The 21,367-nt window shown below is 44.5% G+C and overlaps 1 protein-coding gene across 6 annotated transcripts in view; it reads right to left on the bottom strand.

Annotated features, from left to right (window-relative positions):
• The window catches only part of NEK7 (NIMA related kinase 7), a 158,010-nt gene that overhangs the window by 69,258 nt on the left and 67,385 nt on the right, over positions 1 to 21,367 (bottom strand). For 4 of the 6 annotated variants that reach the window (XM_005667989.4, XM_084979391.1, XM_021064488.2 and 1 more), the window contains exon 3: positions 10,283 to 10,423. The exons of the other annotated variants lie outside the window; for them this stretch is intronic. In XM_005667989.4, coding sequence (XP_005668046.1) covers positions 10,283 to 10,423 — 141 coding nt within the window. The remainder of the gene's footprint in view (positions 1 to 10,282; positions 10,424 to 21,367) is intronic. 6 annotated transcript variants of the gene reach the window in all.

Here is a 21,367-nt window from a genome sequence, read left to right as displayed (position 1 = left end):
CACAGGGGGTGTTCCTGCTGTGGTGCGGTGGGTTAAGGATCCGACTGCAGGGGCTCGGTTGCTGTAGAGGCACAGGTTCAATCACTGGCCCTCCACAGCGGGTTAAGGATCTGGTATTGCTACCGCTGTGGCAGAGGTTGCAGCTATGGCTCAGATGTGATCCCTGGCCCGTGTACTTCCATATGCCAAGAGTGTGGCCATTAAATTAAACCAAATTAAATTAAATTAAATGTGCCATAGGAAAGTCATCTTTTCTCTGTATTTCATGAGAGCCTGAGGTTCAGCAAGCTTAGTCGGGGCTTCTAGAAGTTAAGAAGCCACCTTGGAGGGGTCAGGGAGAAGCAGTACAACAGGACTAAACATCCACAAGCATGGCTGTGAGACACACCCAAGGAGGGGAAAAGAGACACCATTAAGGGTACCGCAGGGGGGACGGCCAGAGAGACAGAAGAACCAAGCCGGAGTGACCACACAAGACAGGAGAGGCGAGTTTTAGAAGCTGTGGGTGTTGAAGCCACAGCTTCCGCCGTGATGTCTGGAAGGACGTCGGTGAAGACACCGCAGGAGAGAAGTAAAAATGGGGCAGCTGGTGGAGAGTCTCCAAGGAGACAGAAGAGAAAGACATCATCCAGAGCACAGCAGCTGAGGGAAGATGATGAGGGCGGCAGAGGAGATGACACCGCCACACAGGAGACGGCGCTTTCCACGGAGCACAGACGCACACAGGTGTGGCTGAAGCTCCTGCTGACCACACTACAGTCATCAACCTGCTGATCTGGGTCTTCTTACTCTGTGGTTAAAATACATTCAGGTGGGAAGTGTAAGAGGCTGCATTTCCACAGAAAAGCAAAACTCCAAGACACAACCTGAACCCGTGTGTGCCGTGGGCCAGGGAATGACGACATGTGAAGAGAGAAATGAAGAGCTACACGGTGGAGATAAAACCAGGACTGGATGCCGTGGGAAGCAGCCCTAGAAAAGGCAAAAAGACAAAAAAAAAAAAAAAAAACCACAAACCAGGACTGGGCGTTGGCAAGACGGGGAGACTGAAGGGGAAACACCCACGGTGCTCAAGCAGCTGATGAGCCCCAAGGAAGGTGAGAAAACAACTGAAATCAGACCTTCAATGAGAGGCCTAGAGACTGCGGGGCTGTGTGCCATGGTCGGACGAGGCCAAGACCGTGTCGTGGTGGAAAGAGGGGAGGCGAGGCCAGTGAGAATCGCAGGTGGAGAGGGGGTTTCGAGGGCGGCCGCAGAACAAGCGCCTGCAGGGTGAGCCGGGAGGGTAGCTGAGCTGACCCAGGGCCCGGAGGCGGGCATGTTCAGACACCACGCCTGCTCTCAGCAGGGTCCATTTGGGGGCAGGGAAGAAAGAGGAAAATGAGAGAGCACGGGGCTGCAACAATATGTGAGGGGGAAAAACAAGTGCTGCAGACTGGCAGGCAAGGGACAAAGGCGGAACAAGTATTTAGGTGGACGCACGGGCTGCACGGAGGGAAGAGATGATGCTGGGCGGGGAGGAAGCCCGTGGAGAGATGCACCTGACGACGGGGAGGGCGGCGGGAGCACAGGGATGTCTAGAGGTACGACGCACACGGGGAACAGCGACTAAAGAACTGCCACCTCATGGAAAGAGGCCACTTGAACCGCCTGGTAAAGCCTCATAGACCCTGCCCCTCACACCTTATTTGCTTTCATACATTCTGTTAGTGCTGATGTGTAGAAAATTTTAAAAAGCCTGTATTTTGTAATTTTTTTAATTAATTCAATGTGATTTTTTTCTACTGTACAGCATGGTGACCCAGTTACACATACATGTATATATTCTTTCTTCTCACATTATCATGCTCCATCATAAGTAACAAGATATAGTTCCCAGTGCTACACAGCAGGATCTCATTGCTCATCCATTCCAAAGGCAATAGTCTGCATTTATTAACCCCAAGCACCCCATCCATCCCAATCCCTCCCCCTCCCCATTAGCCACCACAAATCTATTCGCCAAGTCCATGATATTCTTTTCTGTGGAAAGGTTCCTTTGTGCCTTATATTAGATTCCAGATATAAGTGATATCACATGGTATTTGTCTTTCTCTTTCTGACTTACTTCACTCAGGATGAGAGTCTCTAGTACCATCCATGTTGCTGCAAAGGGCATTATTTTGTTCTTTTTTATGGCTGAGTAGTATTCCATTGTGTACATATACCACATCTTCTTAATCCATTCATCTGTCAATGGACATTTGGGTTGTTTCCATGTCTTGGCTATTGTGAATAGTGCTGCAATGAACATGCAGGTGCATGTGTCTTTTTCAAGGAAATTTTTGTCCAGATATATGCCCAAGAGTGGGACTGCTGGGTCATATGGTAGTTCTATGTATAGATTTCTAAGGTACCTCCATACTGTTCTCTATAGTGGTTGTACCAGCTTACATTCCCACCAACAGTGCAGGAGGGATCCCTTTTCTCCACACCCCCTCTGGCATTTGTTATTTGTGGACTTATTCATGATGGCCATTCTAACTGGTGTGAGGTGGTATCTCGTGGCAGTTTTGATTTGCATTTCTCTAATAATCAGTGATGTTGAAACATTTTTTCATGTGCTTATTGGCCATCTGTACATCTTCCTTGGAAAAATGTCTATTCAGGTCTTTTGCCCATTTTTCCATTGGGTTGTTGCCTTTTTTTTTTTTTTTTTTTTGCTGTTGAGTTGTACAAGTTGCTTGTATATTCTAGAGATTAAGCCCTTGTCTGTTGCATCATTTGAAACTATCTTCTCCCATTCTGTAAGTTGTCTTTTTGTTTTCTTTTTGGTTTCCTTTTCTGTGCAAAAGCTTGTTAGTTTGATTAGGTCCCATTGGTTTAGTTTTGCTCTTATTTCTGTTGCTCTGGGAGACTGACCTGAGAAAATATTCATAAGGTTGATGTCAGAGAATGTTTTGCCTATGTTCTCTTCCAGGAGTTTGATGGTGTCCTGTGTTACATTTAAGTCTTTAAGCCATTTTGAGTTTATTTTCATGCATGGTGTGACAGCGTGTTCTAGTTTCACTGATTTGCATGCAGCTGTCCAGGTTTCCCAGCAATACTTGCTGAAAAGACTGTCTTTTTCTCATTTTATGTTCTTGCCTCCTTTGTCAAAGATTAATTGACCGTAGGTGTCAGGGTTTATTTCTGGGTTCTCTATTCTGTTCCACTGGTCTGTCTATTTTGGTACCAATACCACACTGTCTTGACGACAGTGGCATTGTAATATTGCCTGAAGTCTGGGAGAGAGGTATGCCTCCTGCTTGGTTTTTGTTCCTCAGAATTGCTTTGGCAATTCTGGGTCTTTTGTAGTTCCATATAAATTTTTGGATTGTTCTAGTTCTGTGAAAAATGTCATGAGTAATTTGATAAGGATTGCACTGAATCTGTAGATTGCTTTGGGTAGTATGGCCATTTTTACAACATTAATTTTTCCAACCCAGGAGCATGGAATATTTTTCCATTTCTTTACATCTTCTCTAATTTCCTTGATTAATGCTTTATAGTTCTTGGCATATAAGTCCTTTACCTCCTTGGTCAGGTGTATTCCCAGGTATTAGATTTTTTGGGGTGCAATTTTAAAAGGTATTGTATTTTTGTATTCCTTTTCTAACATTTCATTGTTAGTATACAGAAATGCGACTGATTTCTGAATGTTAATCTTATATCCTGCTACTCTGCTAAATTTGTTAATCAGTTCAAGTAGTTTTTGGGTTGAGTCCTTAGGGTTTTCTATACATAGTATCATGTCATCTGCATACAGTGACAGTTTTACCTCCTCTCTTCCTATTTGGATGCCTTTAACTTCTTTTGTTTGTCTGACTGCTATGGCTAGGACTTCCACTACTATGTTGAATAGCCATACTTGAATACTGTAAACAATTACATGCCAACAAATTTGACAATCTAGAAGAAACAGACAACTTTCTAGAGACTTAAAGCCTGCCAAAACTGAATCAAGAAGAAATACATCAACTGAACAGACCAATCACTAGAAACGAAATTGAGTATGTCATAAAAACAGTCCCTACTAATAAAAATCCAGGACCAGATGGCTTCACAGGCGGATTCTACCAAACATTCAAAGAGAAACTTATACCCATTCTCCTTAAACTCTTTCAAAAGGTTGAAGAAGAAGGAACACTCCCAAAGACATTCTATGACGCCACTACCACCCTAATTCCAAAATCAGACAAAGATACCACCAAAAAAGAAAACTATCAGCCAATATCTTTGATGAATGTAGACACAAAAATTCTCAACAAAATTTTAGCCACCCGAATCTAACAACATATCAAAAAGACCGTACACCGTGACCAGGTGGGATTCATCCCAGGTTCACAAGGATGGTTCAACATATGCAAATCAATCAACGTCATACACCACATTAACAAAAGAAAAGTCAAAAACCACGTGACCCTCTCAATAGATGCAGAAAAGGCATTTGACCAAGTCCAACATCCATATACGATAAAAACTCTCACCAAAGTGGGTGTGGACGGAACATTCCTTAACATAATTAAAGCCATTTATGACAAACCACAGCAAATATAATACTCAATGGAGAAACACTGAAAGCCTTCCCACTAAAACCTGGAACAAGACAGGGATGCCCACTCTCACTATTTTGTAATTGTTGTTCATACTGCCAATAATACGACTTATTTAACAGATGAACATTTTTCAGTTAATAACGTAAGACCATTTACAGAGGCCACACAGGGATCTGTTTGCAGGAGGGTCACTCTAAGTCCATCCTATTGTTCAGGCCCCTTCCACCTGCTGTGCCTCGTCCTGCTGAGGACTGACAGCTTATCCTCCACCTCCGCCTGAATGTCACTGTCTCACAGAACCCTTGGCCGAACACTTTATCCAGAGAGGCCTCACTTTCCGGACCTGGTTTGTCTCTGATACCACGCTACGGCCGTTTCCTCCTTGGCTATAATCATTCGGTATATTGTGGGTCTGCCCGACGAAAATGTCAGACTCCACTGCTGTATCCCCAATGCTGAGAGCACCGTGTCTGCCACACAGGAGATTTTCTATCCAGATTAAATGAGCAGAAGAAGAGTCTCCAACAGCATAAATCAAAGTTACGTCAATTATACTTACTCACTGGGCTTGGCCACTGGAAGAGTTTACCATTTAAAAATTTTAGGATAAACTAATATAATCAAAACTTGCTTTTGTCGCAATGATAACCAGAAGGTATCATAAGATGCTTAAAAAAAAAAAAGCGAAACATTAAAAAAAAAAAAGGACAAAGGACAACCAAATTATGTCACTGATGTCTACTGTATCAGTTAAGTATTTTAATGTTTAATCTAGTTATGGCATATACCTTAATTCACTGTAACCCCCAAATTTTGCTAAATAGAATGTCCTAGTCTCTAAATATTTGATGTTTTATATGCCTCAAAACGCCTAAAACAAAATTGTAAGTACAACTGAGTATAATTTAAGAGCTTTAATTTTTAAGATAAAAGCCTATGCCTCTTTGACAAGTAAACTAGCATCAATTACTAAATTATTCTCCAATTAAAAAATATTAACATATAGATTAATTCTTTCATAAGCTTCCTAATTTTCATTTGCTCAAATAACTTTCAGAAATTGCAAGGTAATCTATAGGGATTAAATAATGAAATAGATAAAAGCTGCAGAATGAATTCAGTAATCAGAGCAACCTGAAAAAGAGACAATATACAGCAACAAAGGGTTACAAATACATCCAAGTTACAGTACACATTACAGAAGAAGTCAGTGTAGTCCACAAATTTCTGACTGCATGCAAATCCTAATTTTTAATCACAGGCAAACATGCAAAATCTAGATTCCAAAATGAACACATGTAAAAAAGCGAGTTAGACTCATAAATTTTTTAAAAATTAGACTTTAAAAAGTGGTTTTCTTGATAAATGCTTTAAAGAAAGGATTGCATATAAATAAATATGAGTAAAACACTATCAGAAAATATGTGTCTTTTCAGAAAGGTTTTTTGAGAGCATCTGGATCAAAAGAGTGAACCTGAACAAAGACTGTGTATCACCACTATTTACATCAGCTTCTAAGGACCAAAAGTGCTTTCCACTCTAATAAGTATCACTGACTGACAATGGCTATCACACAGCTAAACAGCTGTATGTGGACATATGACTTAAGAGAGGGGAAAAGAAATGAAGCATTAATGAACTGAGGTTCAGAATACTCCAGCTCCTATTTGAACGTCAGGGTGACAAAGATCAAAGAACTGAAACACAAAACCCAAAAAGTAATACTACTACAACATCACGTCTTAAAATTGATAAAATAAAAATCAACTCCAATTAAATAGCTCTAATCAAATGAGCCAAGAATAATAAAACAGAGATTACACGTACCACATCAAAACAATCCTCCCACACAATGAACTGTGGTTCTGAGACCAGCCCACGTCCCGTGAAGACTCCCACCCGACCCCGACCCCAGGCTCCTCTAGGCTCATCCTGCCGTGGTCCCACACTCATCATTATAGAGGGGCCTTGGCTGCACTTCCACCAGAATCCAGGAGTCCATTATTTTGTTTATTGTGATACTGTGATACCCTCAAAGCCTTCTGTATGAACCACTGAACATTAGATGATCAATGATGCTGAGGAATGACCTGAATGAGCTGCAGGAAGGGAAGCAAAGCTTACTCACGGAATTTCCGAAACGTTCCATCACTTAAGAATCATCTTAATTTTGGCAAATGAATCATGACGGGCTGTGGGTGAATCTTGCAAAGATGGGGTTCATGGTGCCATACGCTGTGGGTGCTCAATCCCTTTGCAATTTCCAAGAAGGAACATGCAGTCAGTACACACTTGCCTTTCCACACACGGGTAACAGGCAAACTTCCAGGAAAGTCACCCGAGCTGACAGCAAGTTGGCCATGGAAAAGTGACACGTGACACGTGGAACAAAGTAAAGAAGTGCCAGAACGAAGCTGAGGAACCTGGCTGCTGGTTCTGAAGGGTCTCACGAAAGATTGGTGAGCAGAGAATGGAATTATAAATGCAACATTTCCACACATGAACCCGACCAAGTTACCCAGAAAGGATTCTATGAGAGCTGGGAACAGGGACAAAGGCCTTTAGACAAGTAAAGTCACTAAGCTGCGTGAGGAAATCCAGCATATGATTCTTTTCAAATTTTTTAAAGAGGGCTTAGGAGTCTTCAGAAAGGAAAAGAGTCTGGTTAACAATATTTTAAAACATCTGCATACTCAGCTGCTGAGATGCTTTTCCGAAAGGAAGGACCCTGGTCCCTCTGGTTTAGCACAAGTGTAATACGTCACAGAAATCAATAACACGTCTGAAATGCAGAATGTCTTTCTCCTCACAAAGGCTTAAGATGCTGTTCCCTAATTAAAGAACCAAGACTATCTTTACAACATCCTTTCTCTCTTGTAGCAGGAGTTCGGTTTAGACTAGAAGGCATCCTGACAGTAACACCAGAAAGCACGGAGAAGAGGCAGGACCCCAAGTCGCACCCGTGAACTCGGCACAGTGGAGCCCGCTGTCCGAGCTTTAGGGTAGGGTGCAAGGCAGCTGGAACAGGGCACCCTTGCAACACTGCACGGGGAACCACTGGGCAGAGGAAGTGACCATCACATTTCCCAGTGCGAGAGAAGAAAAATGCAGGACAGAAGCGACCACACAGATGGTACAGGAGGAGGCCTGGAGGTGCTTCTGCCCTCCCTCGCTCCCTCCTTTCCTTCCTAAGGTTCTTCCCAAGTATTTCTAGAGACAGGCTTCGGTGGTTTAAAAGGCAGTCCTTACAGAGAGAGAGCTGTCCCGTCCACACTCGGACAGCGGGGATGGGGCAGGGACCTCTGGCTGCCTGCAGGGTTCTCGCTCCATCTATCATCCCCGCTCCATCCTGCGGCAGAGCAGAGGCTGTCTTCTCTCTAGTCCACCTGTACGTTCAGCTTGTGCTTTTATTTTGAAAATAACCGATTTTGAAGATTATTGTCCTCCTAGAGAACCCACAGCAAATCCTACTTCCCTCCTATTCAAATTCCCCTTCCTGGTTTCCAGGCTCTCTGACATCTGACACCTCTATTCCGTTAAATCAGGAATCGCTGCCACAGGGGCTAAGGTTTAATGGCTCTAGATTGACTCTTTTTCCCCCCAGAGGGCGGAAATAAAGTCACTAGTTTCTCCCCGCCACCCCAGTGCCCAGAGATACACAGAAGAAATGCAATACATTTTAAAAATGCATCAGAAAGTTCTTTTGTAAGGGAAGCATCATTCCAAAAGTCACCTGTGTCATAAGCACTCATATCTGCACTGGAGATGGTATCTTCTTGCTATAAGCAGCATATTAAATAGGAGAAGACAGCTACTCTCTCGCACTGCTGAGAAGCTCCACGAGTACACGTGTGCGAAATAACTTGGTATAACCTGCAGCACTAACCACACACGCCCCTGTGGCCCATCACTTCGATTCCCAGGCACACACGAAAGGGAGATTCTTGCATGTGTGCACCAGGAAACACTTATGTGAACATCACAGAAGCGCTGTCCGTGAGAGCAAACAACTGCAAACACCTAAACAACAAGCAGCCTGTAACAAGAACTGAATACGGTACATATATAACACACAACACCAGACATATACATGCATATACACATACTGAAAACTATATATATATATATATAAAGAATAAAGCACAGCCACATGCACCAACATGTGACAACACGTATATTAAGTTCAAAAAAAGCAAAAGCAAATGACAGATGTATGTGGAAATATATAGATGTGGAGAAAACTCTCAAGAAAAGCAAAGGGATGATAAGCCCAAAATTCAGGACATGGTTTACCTCCGAGGGTAAACATGCGTCAAATTATTTTTGATGGTTTTTCATTAAGCTGAGGGGTGGACATGAGGGCTATCTCTACTATGCTTTCTTTCTAACTTATATGCTCCAATAAAAGCTTTCATAAATATTTACTATTTCCTTAAAAATGTAAGTGAAGACTACTCATCTCTGCCATGGCTGTTGCAAGTATACTGGTCCTTCACAATGCTTTAAAAAAAAAAAAAAAAATCAGGGAGTTCCCACTGTGGTGCAGCGGAAGAAATCCGATTAGGATCCATGAGGACGTGGGTTCGATCCCTGGCCTCACTCAAGTGGGTTAAGGATCTGGCATTGTCATGAGCTGTGGTGTAGGTCACAGACGTGGCTCAGATCCTGCATTGCTGTGGCTGCGGTGTAGGCCAGCAGCTACAGGTCTGATTGGACCCCTAGCCTGGGAACGTCCGTATAACGCAGGTGCAGCCTTAAAAAGCAAAATAAATAAATAAATAAATAAATAAATAATTTTTTTTTAAATCAGAGGACACTGAGTTTCCTGAGGTTTCATAGGTCTCCACAGAGAGAAGATACCAGGGCTGCAGAGTAAAACAGGAAATCCACTGGCAGGTGTGAACAAGCACGACCTTCTCTGAAAAGAGGAAGTAAAACTGTACGACATCAAGCACACTGAGGCAGGGAGGCGAGAGCTTTCCAGGCCAGAGCGGGCAGGTGGACCCCCTGGGGCAGTGACAGGTCCAGGGCTCTGGCTCAGCGGGTTGAGGGCACGGGGCTGGGGCAGCCGTTGGTCAGAAGAGCAGGAACAGAGGCAGGAGCCTGAGGCCCACCAAAAAGGCTCAGCCCCACTGGGCTGAGCTGGAACCAAACCCACACAACACGGAGAGTCTAAACAGGATGTCGACCCTCTAAGGTTACCTATTTCCTCTTGCAATTTTGAGGAAGGAAAGTGCACTTCAATGTTCTTTCATGTAATGCCAAGCCCTCCCCAGAACCTTGACCACCGTGCGTGCGTTAACATCAGGCGATACATTCGCTAAGCCTGGCTTCCTACGGAGATGCCCGCGGCTGAGGAACTGCAGCTGCGGACACAACATCCACTCACAGGTCCAGACAGGAGCCACGGCGCCAACGCACATCTGCCCCTTAAAATCCAGAGGTGTGAACGCTTTGCTAAGATCATTCCACTCATTACTGAGTCGGGGTGAGTAAAGCCAGCTCGATTTTAAAAGTAACGTGAAAACTAAGAATGGATTTCCATCGTGGACTACACTCAAGTCAAGCTTTGAAAGTACCGTTTTTTATTCTCTCCCATCATTCTCCACCTCAGACTCTCATCACCCAATCATTCAGGACACACTTCTCTATTTATCATGCAGAGGATAATGTCACATCCATTTATATAATGAAAGTCGTCTTACCTGCACTTTTTTTAAAGCTACTGGTACTCCATCCAAGAGACAGGCTGCTCTATAAACTTCACTAAATTGCCCGCGACCAATTTTCTTTTCTATTCGAAAGTTGGCTAGCGTATTATAGCCCATATCCGGTCGTAAGGCCTTCTGTAATTAGAAGAAGTCAGAAAAAGTTTTCAGTCGCACAATACACACACAATCATGGATTGCTTTCACATAAGTGGGTGATTCTTATGGTAAACTTGCAAACATCCATTCATCCAACCAGTATTTACTGAACTATTCAAGCCTCCATAGATGCATTTAGTCCAACCTGCCAATTACTGCATGAAAAAAACTCCTAAACTTCCTCACCATTCTTGAACTTCGACAAAGAACAGTTCCAGTGGCGTGGAGTTTACCGCATCATTCCTTTTTTTTTTTTTTTTTTTTTTTTTTTTTAGTATTTAATTTTTCTATAGCAGTTTTAGGTGCCCAGCAAAATTAAGGGGAAGGTACAGAGATACAGAGATGCCCCCCCGCCCCCAGCCCCAGCTTCCACAGCTGCCCTGCTTTCCCATGATCAACACGTGCCTCCAGAGTGGGACCCTGGTTACAAGTCATGGACCTACACTGACACGTCATTGCCACCCCAAGCCCGTAGTTTACACTGGGGTCACTCTTGGTGCTGTATGCTCCATGGGTTTGGACAGATGTGTAACGACATGCACCCACAAATACAGTAGCATACAGTGTGTTTCCACCGCCCGAAACACCCTGTGTGGAACCAAGCAGCTAATGACTAGGACAATAGAGTTGTTTTACAGGCACTGTAATTGCCGCCAGAGTTAAAAGCTGGCTTCAGGAGGACCAGACTGCAACCATGACATACACTGCTCCGTCTTGAGCAGCACGGAGTCTAAGGCCAGCACAATTCCAAGAACTGGCCTCCAGAGCAGGGGATTACCCGTTATTGCTCATGATAATCTGTATCTTTATGGACACCATGAAGAATAATTGTAGTTTGCTCTGCCCGCATGTGTAAGCGGGCAAGTACAATTGTCAGCAAGGAGATGCTGCAGACCCAATTCAATCAAGGACGTCCCCTCTGAGAATAGGGCGCCTGATGTCAGCAGGAAGAAGTTACAGAACATAGACCTTTGCCCCAGATCCCACAGAAATGGAACGATGTTCTGACAGGCGGGGACTTCGTAGGCAGCTCTTTGCAGGGCACTGCCCTCAGCAGGAAGCCGCTTTGCTTGTTGCTTTGGCAAAGGTAGACTGGAACACTAACTTTTCAACCAGGCACCCCCACGTTTCACACATCTCTGGCCCAAGCACACCTTTCAAATGTTTTAATCGAGAGACAGGCCTGCACGTGGTGGGGCACGGCGACCACTCTGACCCCCGTCTCAAGTCTCAGGGATGGACTGAGATCACTTCCCCGTGTCCAAGCAGGATCTTCAGAGGCCATTTTTTGGGGACACGGAGTCCACTGTTTCCCGGGATTGCCGGCACTCTGATTAAAGACGACTTTCCTTTCTGCCTAACATGTTATCATTCCCCAGCGTGGGCTCTGCCTTCTCAGCCCCCCTCCCCCCAACCCCAGGCACCAACCCACTGATCTTTTTATCATCTCCATGGTTTTGCTTTTCCCAGAATGTCACATAGTTAGAATCGTACAGGAGTTCCCGTTGAGGCTCAGTGGTTAACAAATCCGACTAGGAACCATGAGGTTGTGGGTTCGATCCCCAGTCTTGCTCAGTGGGTTAAGGATCGGCGTTGCCGTGAGCTGTGGTGTAGGTCACAGACGTGCCTCAGGTCCCAAGTTGCTGTGGCTCTGGCTGTAGGCCGGCGGCTACAGCTCCGATTTGACCCCTAGCCTGGCAACCTCCATATGCCACGGGAGCAGCCCCAGAACAGGCAAAAAAACAAAAACAAACAAACAAACAAAAAAAGAATTGTACAGTATGTAGCCTTTCAAATGGGCTTCTTTCACTTAGTATGTAATTACGTTGTTAAACCATATTTTATTTTTGTTTCTGGAGATAGTCGTTTCTTTCTTTAAAGCAACACTTTTTAGTACTTTCTGTGATGTACCAGGCACTGTACTAGCTGCTAGAGAGACAGAGATGAATCAGAACTGCTTTGGCTGTGAGCGAGCTTACCCAGGCACATGGAAGAGGCTTGCGACTGTGCTGAGAGAGCAGTAATTACGGGGGCTGGGAGGAAGCAGTATGGCCATTCCCATTGTGAGGCAAAACCCAGCTCCTTATACGTTTTATCCACTGCCCTCGTGCTTCTGTTCACTGTTTGGACTCACTCATTCACTTGAGCGGTCAGAGGATAAACATCAACTCAACATCCACACTGGTCCGAGCCTGTCTGCTGCTGGGGTTACTATGTACGACCAAGGAATACTGCCTTTTAAGCTCCTCAAAACACTCATAACCTGTCTACAGCATCTTTACCTACAAAAATACAACAAACAAGTTTAGCTATCTTATGCTCTTATAGCTTCTCTTTTTTGGCCAAACACACATGGGCCTTTTCAAGATTCCTGGATTATTGATCATCACATTCTCCTCGGTCTTTTACGACTCGGCTCACATCCTTCCGGACCTTCTCTACTCTGAGCCAACTTGGAGTAAACCAGACATTCGTGGGGGGCCTGACTGTGTGCCCTCTAATAAGACTGAGCATTAAATACCTGTTAATGTGACCAAAGAGCACATTGGTTCCTCATCACACTAAATTCAACTTAAACTCCTAGTCCCTCAAAACTTAGTTAAGGCTGGTGAACCCAAGACCGATGTAGAAAGCTTTTTTGACATCTGGGTATCATACTGACCCCAAATACATGTTACCTTGTTAATTCCACTACATCTATCACACTGGAAAAACTAAAATTCTGCAAAAATTTCATTGTCATTCAAATGCAGTGTTTCTCAAAAAGAGGGGGAAAAAAAGGAGTAATAACTTGTTATTGTGCATATTCTTTCTTCTGCAAGGCCAAAACCATTGTCAAGAAAAAGATTACTCTTCCTTTAAGATCTGCAAAACAACCAGAATTCAACACATTTCACAAATTCACTCTATAAATAAACACCCCTAAGTAACTGTTAGAACAGAATAATTGTATAATTGTTAATAATAAGGTTGCATCTTGGTACCCACCACTTAACAGGTCCTATATACTTGGACTTTTTACATTAGATGGTCCTGTATACTACCTAATGCAATTCTCATGACAATCCTGCATGTGGAGGTTCTCGAACCCAGTCTCTTGTCAGCCGATCCCCCAGCCCTGACGCCCAAGGACAGCCTTTGCTCCTCTGCCATGGTTACGGACAAGGTCGCCTTTAATATGCAACACATCATGGGACCCTACAGATGATCCACAGGTTATTTTCAATTTCGGGTCTTTTGATGAAAACAAAACAAAACCGAGACAAGGAACAATGTCAAAAATGAAACTAAAAAGAAAAATAAAATTGTAAAATAAAGGGAGACGACTTTGCCATGCTGTTCACGTACAAGTTTTCTTCCTTTTTTTAGCTTCTGAGATCAATTCATAGCTAAGTGTCACTATGACACCTATGTAACAGAGGAAACTTAGAAAGTCTCACTTCTCAGACACATGCAATGGATATTAGCAACGTTTTTAGTTTTCTTAAATATATATGAACATTTCATTTAAAAAGGAGAGAGATCTGGGGAGTTCCCACTGTGGCTCAGTGGTAACGAATCTGACGAGCAACCATGAAGTTGCAGGTTCGACCCCTGGCCTTGCTCAGTGGGTTAAGGATCTGGCTTTGCTGTGGCTGTGGTGTAGGCCAGCAGCTACAGCTCTGATTGGACCCATAGCCTAGGAATATTTTTTATTTTTTTATTTTCATTTTTTAAGTTTTTACTTATTTTTATTTTTTAATATTTATTTATTTATTTTTATCTCTTTAAGGCCACACCCATGGCATATGAAGGTTCCCAGGCTAGAGGTCGAATCGGAGCTATAGCCACTGGCCTACGCCACAGCTACAGCAATGTCAGATCTGAGCCGCGTCTGTGACCTACACCACAGTTCATGGCAACGCCAGAACCTTAACCCACTGAGCGAGGTCGGGGATCAAACCTGCGTCCTCATGGATGCTAGTCAGATTCCTTTCCGCTGAGCCACGATGGGAACTCCAAGATTTTTAAAATTGTCCATGCTTTTGTAAGAAATCCTTTTGCAAATGTTCTAATTTACACACTAGGGTAGTCTGAAACATCAAAGAAAAAGATTTGCCTCCTCTCTCCCAAAAACGTACAGGCCACTCCTTCTCAGGATGAAAACTTGTCCATCGCAACAGGGAGACGCAGCTCCATCATTAGGAAGGCTATCACACAACCCACATCCTCACACCTGACCGGGAATTCCATCTTCTGTCTGCACAATCACTGACAAACATTAGCGTCAGCTGCTAAGGCAGTGTGACAACCGCATGCTGAGAGCAAAGTCTCACTAATGTGTCTTGGCATGCGGGTTTGTAATCACACATTTACATATGCAATGACCTACATCTGCATGTCAGATCACACACGGTCTTGGTTTATTAAGACTGGGCACCTCCCTGTGCTTGGCGGCCAGAGTGGCGAGAGAGGGCCAGAGGGCGGTGTTTTTTGGCAGTTGAGGGATGAACTGCCACCAAGGATTAGGTTGATATGGCCTGAGCATTAGACACTTCATTAGACGTAATCTGTTTAACAGTGGGCAGTGTATGTAAACTTCACAGCCCATTTGCGGCACCTCTTCCCCCCGTGGCCTTTCTTCAAAGGGCAGTGTGGGTGAGTGACAGCTTGTCTCATCTGCTCCCATGTCCTGTCACCCAGGGTAGACGTGCAGAGCTGACATGAGAAGGAGCATAGCTGCACATCTCTGGCTACCCATGCGTCTCTGTGCCACACCGCGACTGGTATAAAAATAAGCCTGTGTGGGCTGAGGTCTCCTTTAAGAGATGGGCCGACAGGTATGACACAGACTTCAGGAACGATTCTGATACTGCGTTCAAACGCCATGCTTCATTTTGATGAGTTATGTCCCACTGGAGGCAGCAAGGCATCAGGTGCTTAAGAGAAAAAAGATACCATCAAAGCAGTGGCCGCTCACGTACAAAACTATTTTTAGGAAAGAGCAGTATTCTCTTTTTTTAGAAGATGTCCAATTCCCCATATTTTGTAACTTAGCATTTGAGTTATACTAGGAATAAAATAACTCAGCAAAATAATAAGATTCCAATCAGTATAAATTATTTTTTGCCTTTTTTTTTTTTCTTATTTCTTGGGCTGCTCCCGCGGCATATGGAGGTTCCCAGGCTAGGGGTTGAATCGGAGCTGCAGCCACCAGCCTACGCCAGAGCCACAGCAACGCTGGATCCGAGCCGCGTCTGCAACCTACACCTCAGCTTACGGCAACGCCGGATCGTTAACCCACTGAGCAAGGGCAGGGACTGAACCCGCAACCTCATGGTTCCTAGTCGGATTCGTTAACCACTGCGCCACAACGGGAACTCCCAATCAGTACAAATTATAAGCCAAGGAAAGTCACTAAAATTGCCCTTCCCTGTTCTCATTTTGGTGGATAAACGGGGTCTCAGTCCCTGTGTCCCTTAATGACCAGGCTACTTTTCTGAGCTGCACAAAATGGCTTTTGGATTTGGCGTGACTCATTTAAAGGATTTCTGCGAAAATAGAAAACTACCGTGTCTTCCATAACATATGGACGCCTCACTTACCACAGGGGGCTCTTACAGCCACCTTCGCACCTGCCCTGGGCCTCCCCACCAGCCACGCCGTTTGTCCCCAAGTGCACCAGGCACTGTGGCCCTCAGTGCAGGGCATCTGCTCAATGCAGGCCTTCTGAGCGTCTGTGCTCCCCACCCCTGGCCAGCCTCAGCCCTGGCCTGCCACCCTTCTAAGGACCGGCCCTCAGCTCACTTGGGCAGCTGTGCGGGCTCCTGTCTCTGGGTCACAGTCTCTCTACAGAGAGCTGCACAAACGCGGCCACTGAGTGAGGTTCTGCATCTCTCTGGATCTGAATTATCTGTTTACACATATGTATTTCTCCCTCCACACAGAGTTTCTCAAAGGCAGGAACCAAGTTTTCCTTTTGTATCCAGATGCCATGAAGGCAGCCTGACATGAAACGGACAGTAAATATTTACTAAATAAGTGAACACAACTAATGCTCTGAATGTATTCTGAGTGACCGGAACCACAGAGAGGATCCCCGGCCTGTGGTGGGAAACCCCAGACCTACAAAGCCTCTGCCTCTAACAGCTTCCCAACGGGTGAAACAGAATTCCCTTTATTCTCCCCCCCCCACCCCGGAAAGGAGACTTCTTCAGGACTGATTCACTGTCCCTGAAACAGGAGGCCCTGAACGCTGAGCTCTAAGGCCTGACCTTACAATCCACTGAGTTCCCCTAAGCCCAACAGAAAAGGCACAGGTTCTGGAGTCAGTCAGCAAGGCCCGGGCGCGCCCCCCAGTTCTGATGCTCAGTATCTTTCCCAGCTGGGCAAGCTCCCCAAAGAACCTAGGGCAGAGCCAAGCTCCCCATCATCCAGGACGCCCCTCCGCCAGGAGAGCCACCAGCCCTGCCCCTGACAGGGCTCTGGAGTGGGTGGACCTTCTCCAGGTCCTTGAGTTTTCAGGCCTGAGATTCTTTACTCTCTACCGCAATTTTCCTTTGGGGTCCTTCTCTCTCTGCGCCGAAGCCAGGGTCTGGCTGCATGGCCCGCTGGAGCTCCCACAGGCCTGCGGCACCCTCGCCAGGATCCCTGAGTACCACCCAGCCCTGGGCTCTACCCCAGTCACCATGTGGACTGTCTTCCCGACTCCTGGAGATGCCCAGCCCCCTGGGAGCAGGGCTCCTTGGTGACAAGCACTGTTTCTAACTACAGTGATTCGGCCCAAAGGCCTCCAAGCTATTGTCGGGGAGCATCTATTATATTAAACCGTGTTTGGAGGCAGTTCAGCTATCCGGTTGGAACATGCTTTAACTAAAATTTAAAGTTGCAGGCAAACTAAAGGGAATAACTGCTTGAGAGCCCATGAACCCTGCGAGTCTGAAACTGCAAGCTCGTCGTGACCAAAGAAACATCCAGGGCATGACGAATGCTGAACACGGTACCTTCTAAAATACCTCAAGAAAGACTACATACCCGTCCAAGAATTTTTGAACAGATTCATTTTTGGAATATGTCTCAAAATATAACAAATTCACATGAGTAACAACTGTAATCCTACATAGGTTGTTTTTAATGTTACTGTTTTACCGTTTGTTTTTATTGTGATTTTATTTCTTAATTACTATCGATAAGACAAAACTCAAATAAAGAGCATGATTAAAACTGATGTCGGGAGTTTCTGTCGTGGCTCAGTGGTTAACGAATCCGACTAGGAACCATGAGGTTGCGGGTTTGATCCCTGGCCTCGATCAGTGGGTTAAGGATTTGACACTACCGTGAGCTGTGGTGTAGGTTGCAGATGCAGCTCGGATCCCACATTGCTGTGGCTCTGGCATAGGCCAGTGGCTACAGCTCCGATTAGACCCCTAGCCTGGGAACCTCCATATGCCGCGGGTACAGCCTTAGAAAAGACAAAAAAAAAAAAAAAACCTGATGTTGAACTGAACTTATTTACAAAACAGAAACAGACTCACTAACAGAAAACAAACTTAGGGTTACCAAAGAGGAAAGGGGTGGAGGGGGACCAATTAGGAGTTTGGGATTAACACATACACATGGCTGTACATGAAAGAGGTAACTAACAAGGACCTACTGCACAGCACAGGGGACTATAGTCAATGTTTTATAATGACCTAAAAGGGAGAAGAACCTAAAGGTGGGTCTATATATACAGACAACTGAATAACTGTTGCACACCCTGAAAGTAACCTAACATTTGTAAATCGACCATACTTCAATAGAAAATAAATAAATAACTATTCTAAACTGAAACAACAACAACAACAACAACTGGGAGTTCCTGTTGTGGCTCAGTGGGCTAAGAACCCGACATAGTATCTGTGAAGATAACGGGTTCGATCCCCAGCCTCCAGTGTTGCCGTGAGCTGTGGCGTAGGTTGCAGATACGGCTCAGATCCCACATTGCTGTGGCTGCAGCTCCTATTCAACCCCTAGCCCGGGAACTTCTGTATGGTGCAGTTGCAGCCATAAAAAGACAAAAACAAAAAACAAAAAACAAAACACACAAAAAAATCTGATGGTGGAAGCATTTTATTACATTTTTGTGGTAAATCATGTTTAGCCTCTTGAGATATATGAATCTTTACACTAATAAGTTATACTATAAAAGACAGTATAATCCCTCCCTGAAAAGGAGATGTTATCAAAAACTCAGAAACATAAAATAAATATCCAAAATGATATAACAACTAAAAAAATGAATCAAACCCTGGAGTGAAGGAAGCTTTACAGAACACCTCAAATGTTCTGCACTCCCACTAATGAATCTCTTGCTGCTCTCAATGCACTTTAGTCACGTTCCACCAGATCTTACTAACTAATTGGGATTAACTTCTACATGTCAGTCTGTGTTAACTGCCTCCTTCACAGAAATACTTTCGATTTAAAATAAAATTCATTCTGCTGTGCCACTGGCTCATATTTTCACAAGTGCAAACTCAAACAATTAATTTCCTAGGACTAAATTAATTTCTTAAATTTTCTTTAAATCTGAAGGCAAGGACACTTAATGAGCAATAAGATAACTGAGGACAGCGTTATGATGATAATTCTCTCTGGGGAAATCAGAAGAGTCACAGCATGGACTCAACAGATCCCCTAGAGAGAAAATTATGTCCTGTAATTCCTAGCGGTATTGTTATCAATGATCTAATATACAAGCCAGTCTTGACTACAATATTTAACACCATTACTAAGGGTTTCATTGTTACTGCAAATTCATCTCTTACCGGTGATTTTCATACTGCCAATTATGTAATTTAATAAGTGATATTTTATATGAACACATTTCCCCAGAACTTAAAAGTAACGAAATTTTGAAAAGTATTTCAATGTTACCTGGCAATTAAAGCACACTCTGTACACTTTAGCACCTATCATTCCATGCGTGATCTCTGAAAAGACATCACCCATCTCCAAACTACACAAACTGAAAGATCCTCTTGAAAATATGGAACACAACCCTATTTTCTACAAACCTCACTGGAAATTAAAAAAAAAAAAACAAAAAAAAAAACACACATGAAAAAAAATGTGCCAGCAGAGTCTAATTAGTCATGCATCTTCTATTTGAAAAATGAACTCCGTAAAATTTCTTGAACGATTTCAAAAGTAACCTCTTCCTAAAGAAATTAAGTGTCGGGGATTTACATCAGATGGAACAATACGCCATTAATCATTATAACAGACATTTAATCAAACAAAGGAGAGAATTCACTATAGCATAAGAAAAATGAGTGACCAAATATAACCAATTATCTAGGTAAACATTTATAAGACCCTGGTATTTGAATCACTTAATCATCATTAGTTATAGTACCCAGCATAATAATTACTACATCCAAATTATGTTACCAAAAATACTGATTACCCTTCCCAGCATATCGTGAGTAGGATAATAACAAAGACACCTCCATCCCCCCATGGGCACCACCAGCTATGCCTGGTAAAATTAAGGCTGGCAAGCAAAACCCCTGCCTGAGAGAAACAGAGACAGAGAGAAGAAAAGAGGCTTTCAACAATGTATTCATTTGTTCCACAATTATTAACAGAGGAGGGGGGTTAAACAAATACATGATACAAAAGCAATAAAAATATGCAAATACATAATAGTATCTAGTATTTAAATTCTAAGCAGAGAAATAAAACGGCGTGATGTAATGGACAATTACCAGATGTTATTTAAAATTGGGTCATTTTGGGATGGCCGTGCCGAGGAAGTGACATTTATGCTGAGATTAAAAGACCGGAAGGCAAAGACGGCAGAAGGAACCCCTGGAGGGAACGTCTTAAGGAAAGAATGAGCTTGTGTGCTGAAGGAACCCGGGCTGGCATCTGGGGACACGGGGATGGGCAAGGAATGAGGTGAGAAGAGGCACTGGCAAACCACGCAGCGCCCTCCTGGCACAGGGAGGAACCTGGGTGTCCAGCAGGGGAGCACTGCACTGCGACCGAGCACACACTTACAAGGAGCACTCACGACGCTGCGTGGGGAAGGAGTGGGGAGGAGGCTAAGCACAGAAAGAGGGAAAGCAGGGAGACTGGACAGAGGGCAGCAGACCTGGTGCACAGGGCGATGTGAGCAGCAGCACAAGTCAGGATATAACCTTGAGGCAGAGGCACTGCTGATGAACCAAACATGAGGAGTGGGGACAGAGAGGAGGCAAGGACAGGTCACAGATGTAGGGCTTGAGCACCTCGATGGATGGTGATGCCTTTTCCGGAGATAAACAAGGCTAGAGAAGCAGCAGTGTGGGCAGAAGGCTGGTAATAAAAATGGAGTAAAGGATATAACACGACACAGAGGCAAGCAATGGGTAGAGGAACCTGTGTGCCAACGTCACCATCCTCCTTGCCATGGAAAGACAGCTACCCATCCTCATGCTCATCATCACCTAAGGAGGGCTCTCCTCGTGCCAAGCACCACACTAAACACTCCAGATCTGCAGGAGCTGCCAACCATTATTCCTCTGATGTACTGATAAGAAGCGAGGCTCATGGATATTAAAGAACCCACCCCTCATCACACACCCAGAATTCACCCCAGAATCTGACTTCAGAGCTCTGAACCACCACAGTGAACAGCCCTCCTCTTCCTGCTGGCTCCCCGGCTCCTCCCATAAATGCTGGTGTCCCAAAGGACACCAAGCTCCCTCCGCTCAGTCTGGGCTGTGTCATCCACAGTTCAGGGTCCTCATTGCTGGTCCTGGGAGTCAGTGATGAGTTAAAGGGATCCCCAGGACTCTCCTCACCCCCACTGGACACCCTATCATGACCCTTCTAGAAACCCCTCCTCCTCCATCCCTCATTCCCCTACACCGAGTGCAAGCCAATCAAAGGGGGGAAAAAAAAAAAGATCGCATA

The sequence above is a fragment of the Sus scrofa genome, chromosome 10, assembly GCF_054392235.1.
Source record: "Sus scrofa isolate SSC_HxYL_T2T_F1_AM1 chromosome 10, Sscrofa_HxYL_maternal_Yorkshire_Landrace_v2.0, whole genome shotgun sequence".
NCBI classification, from domain to species: domain Eukaryota; kingdom Metazoa; phylum Chordata; class Mammalia; order Artiodactyla; family Suidae; genus Sus; species Sus scrofa.
The sequence above is the reverse complement of the archived record's forward strand: the minus strand, read 5'-3'. Positions and strand labels throughout refer to the sequence as shown.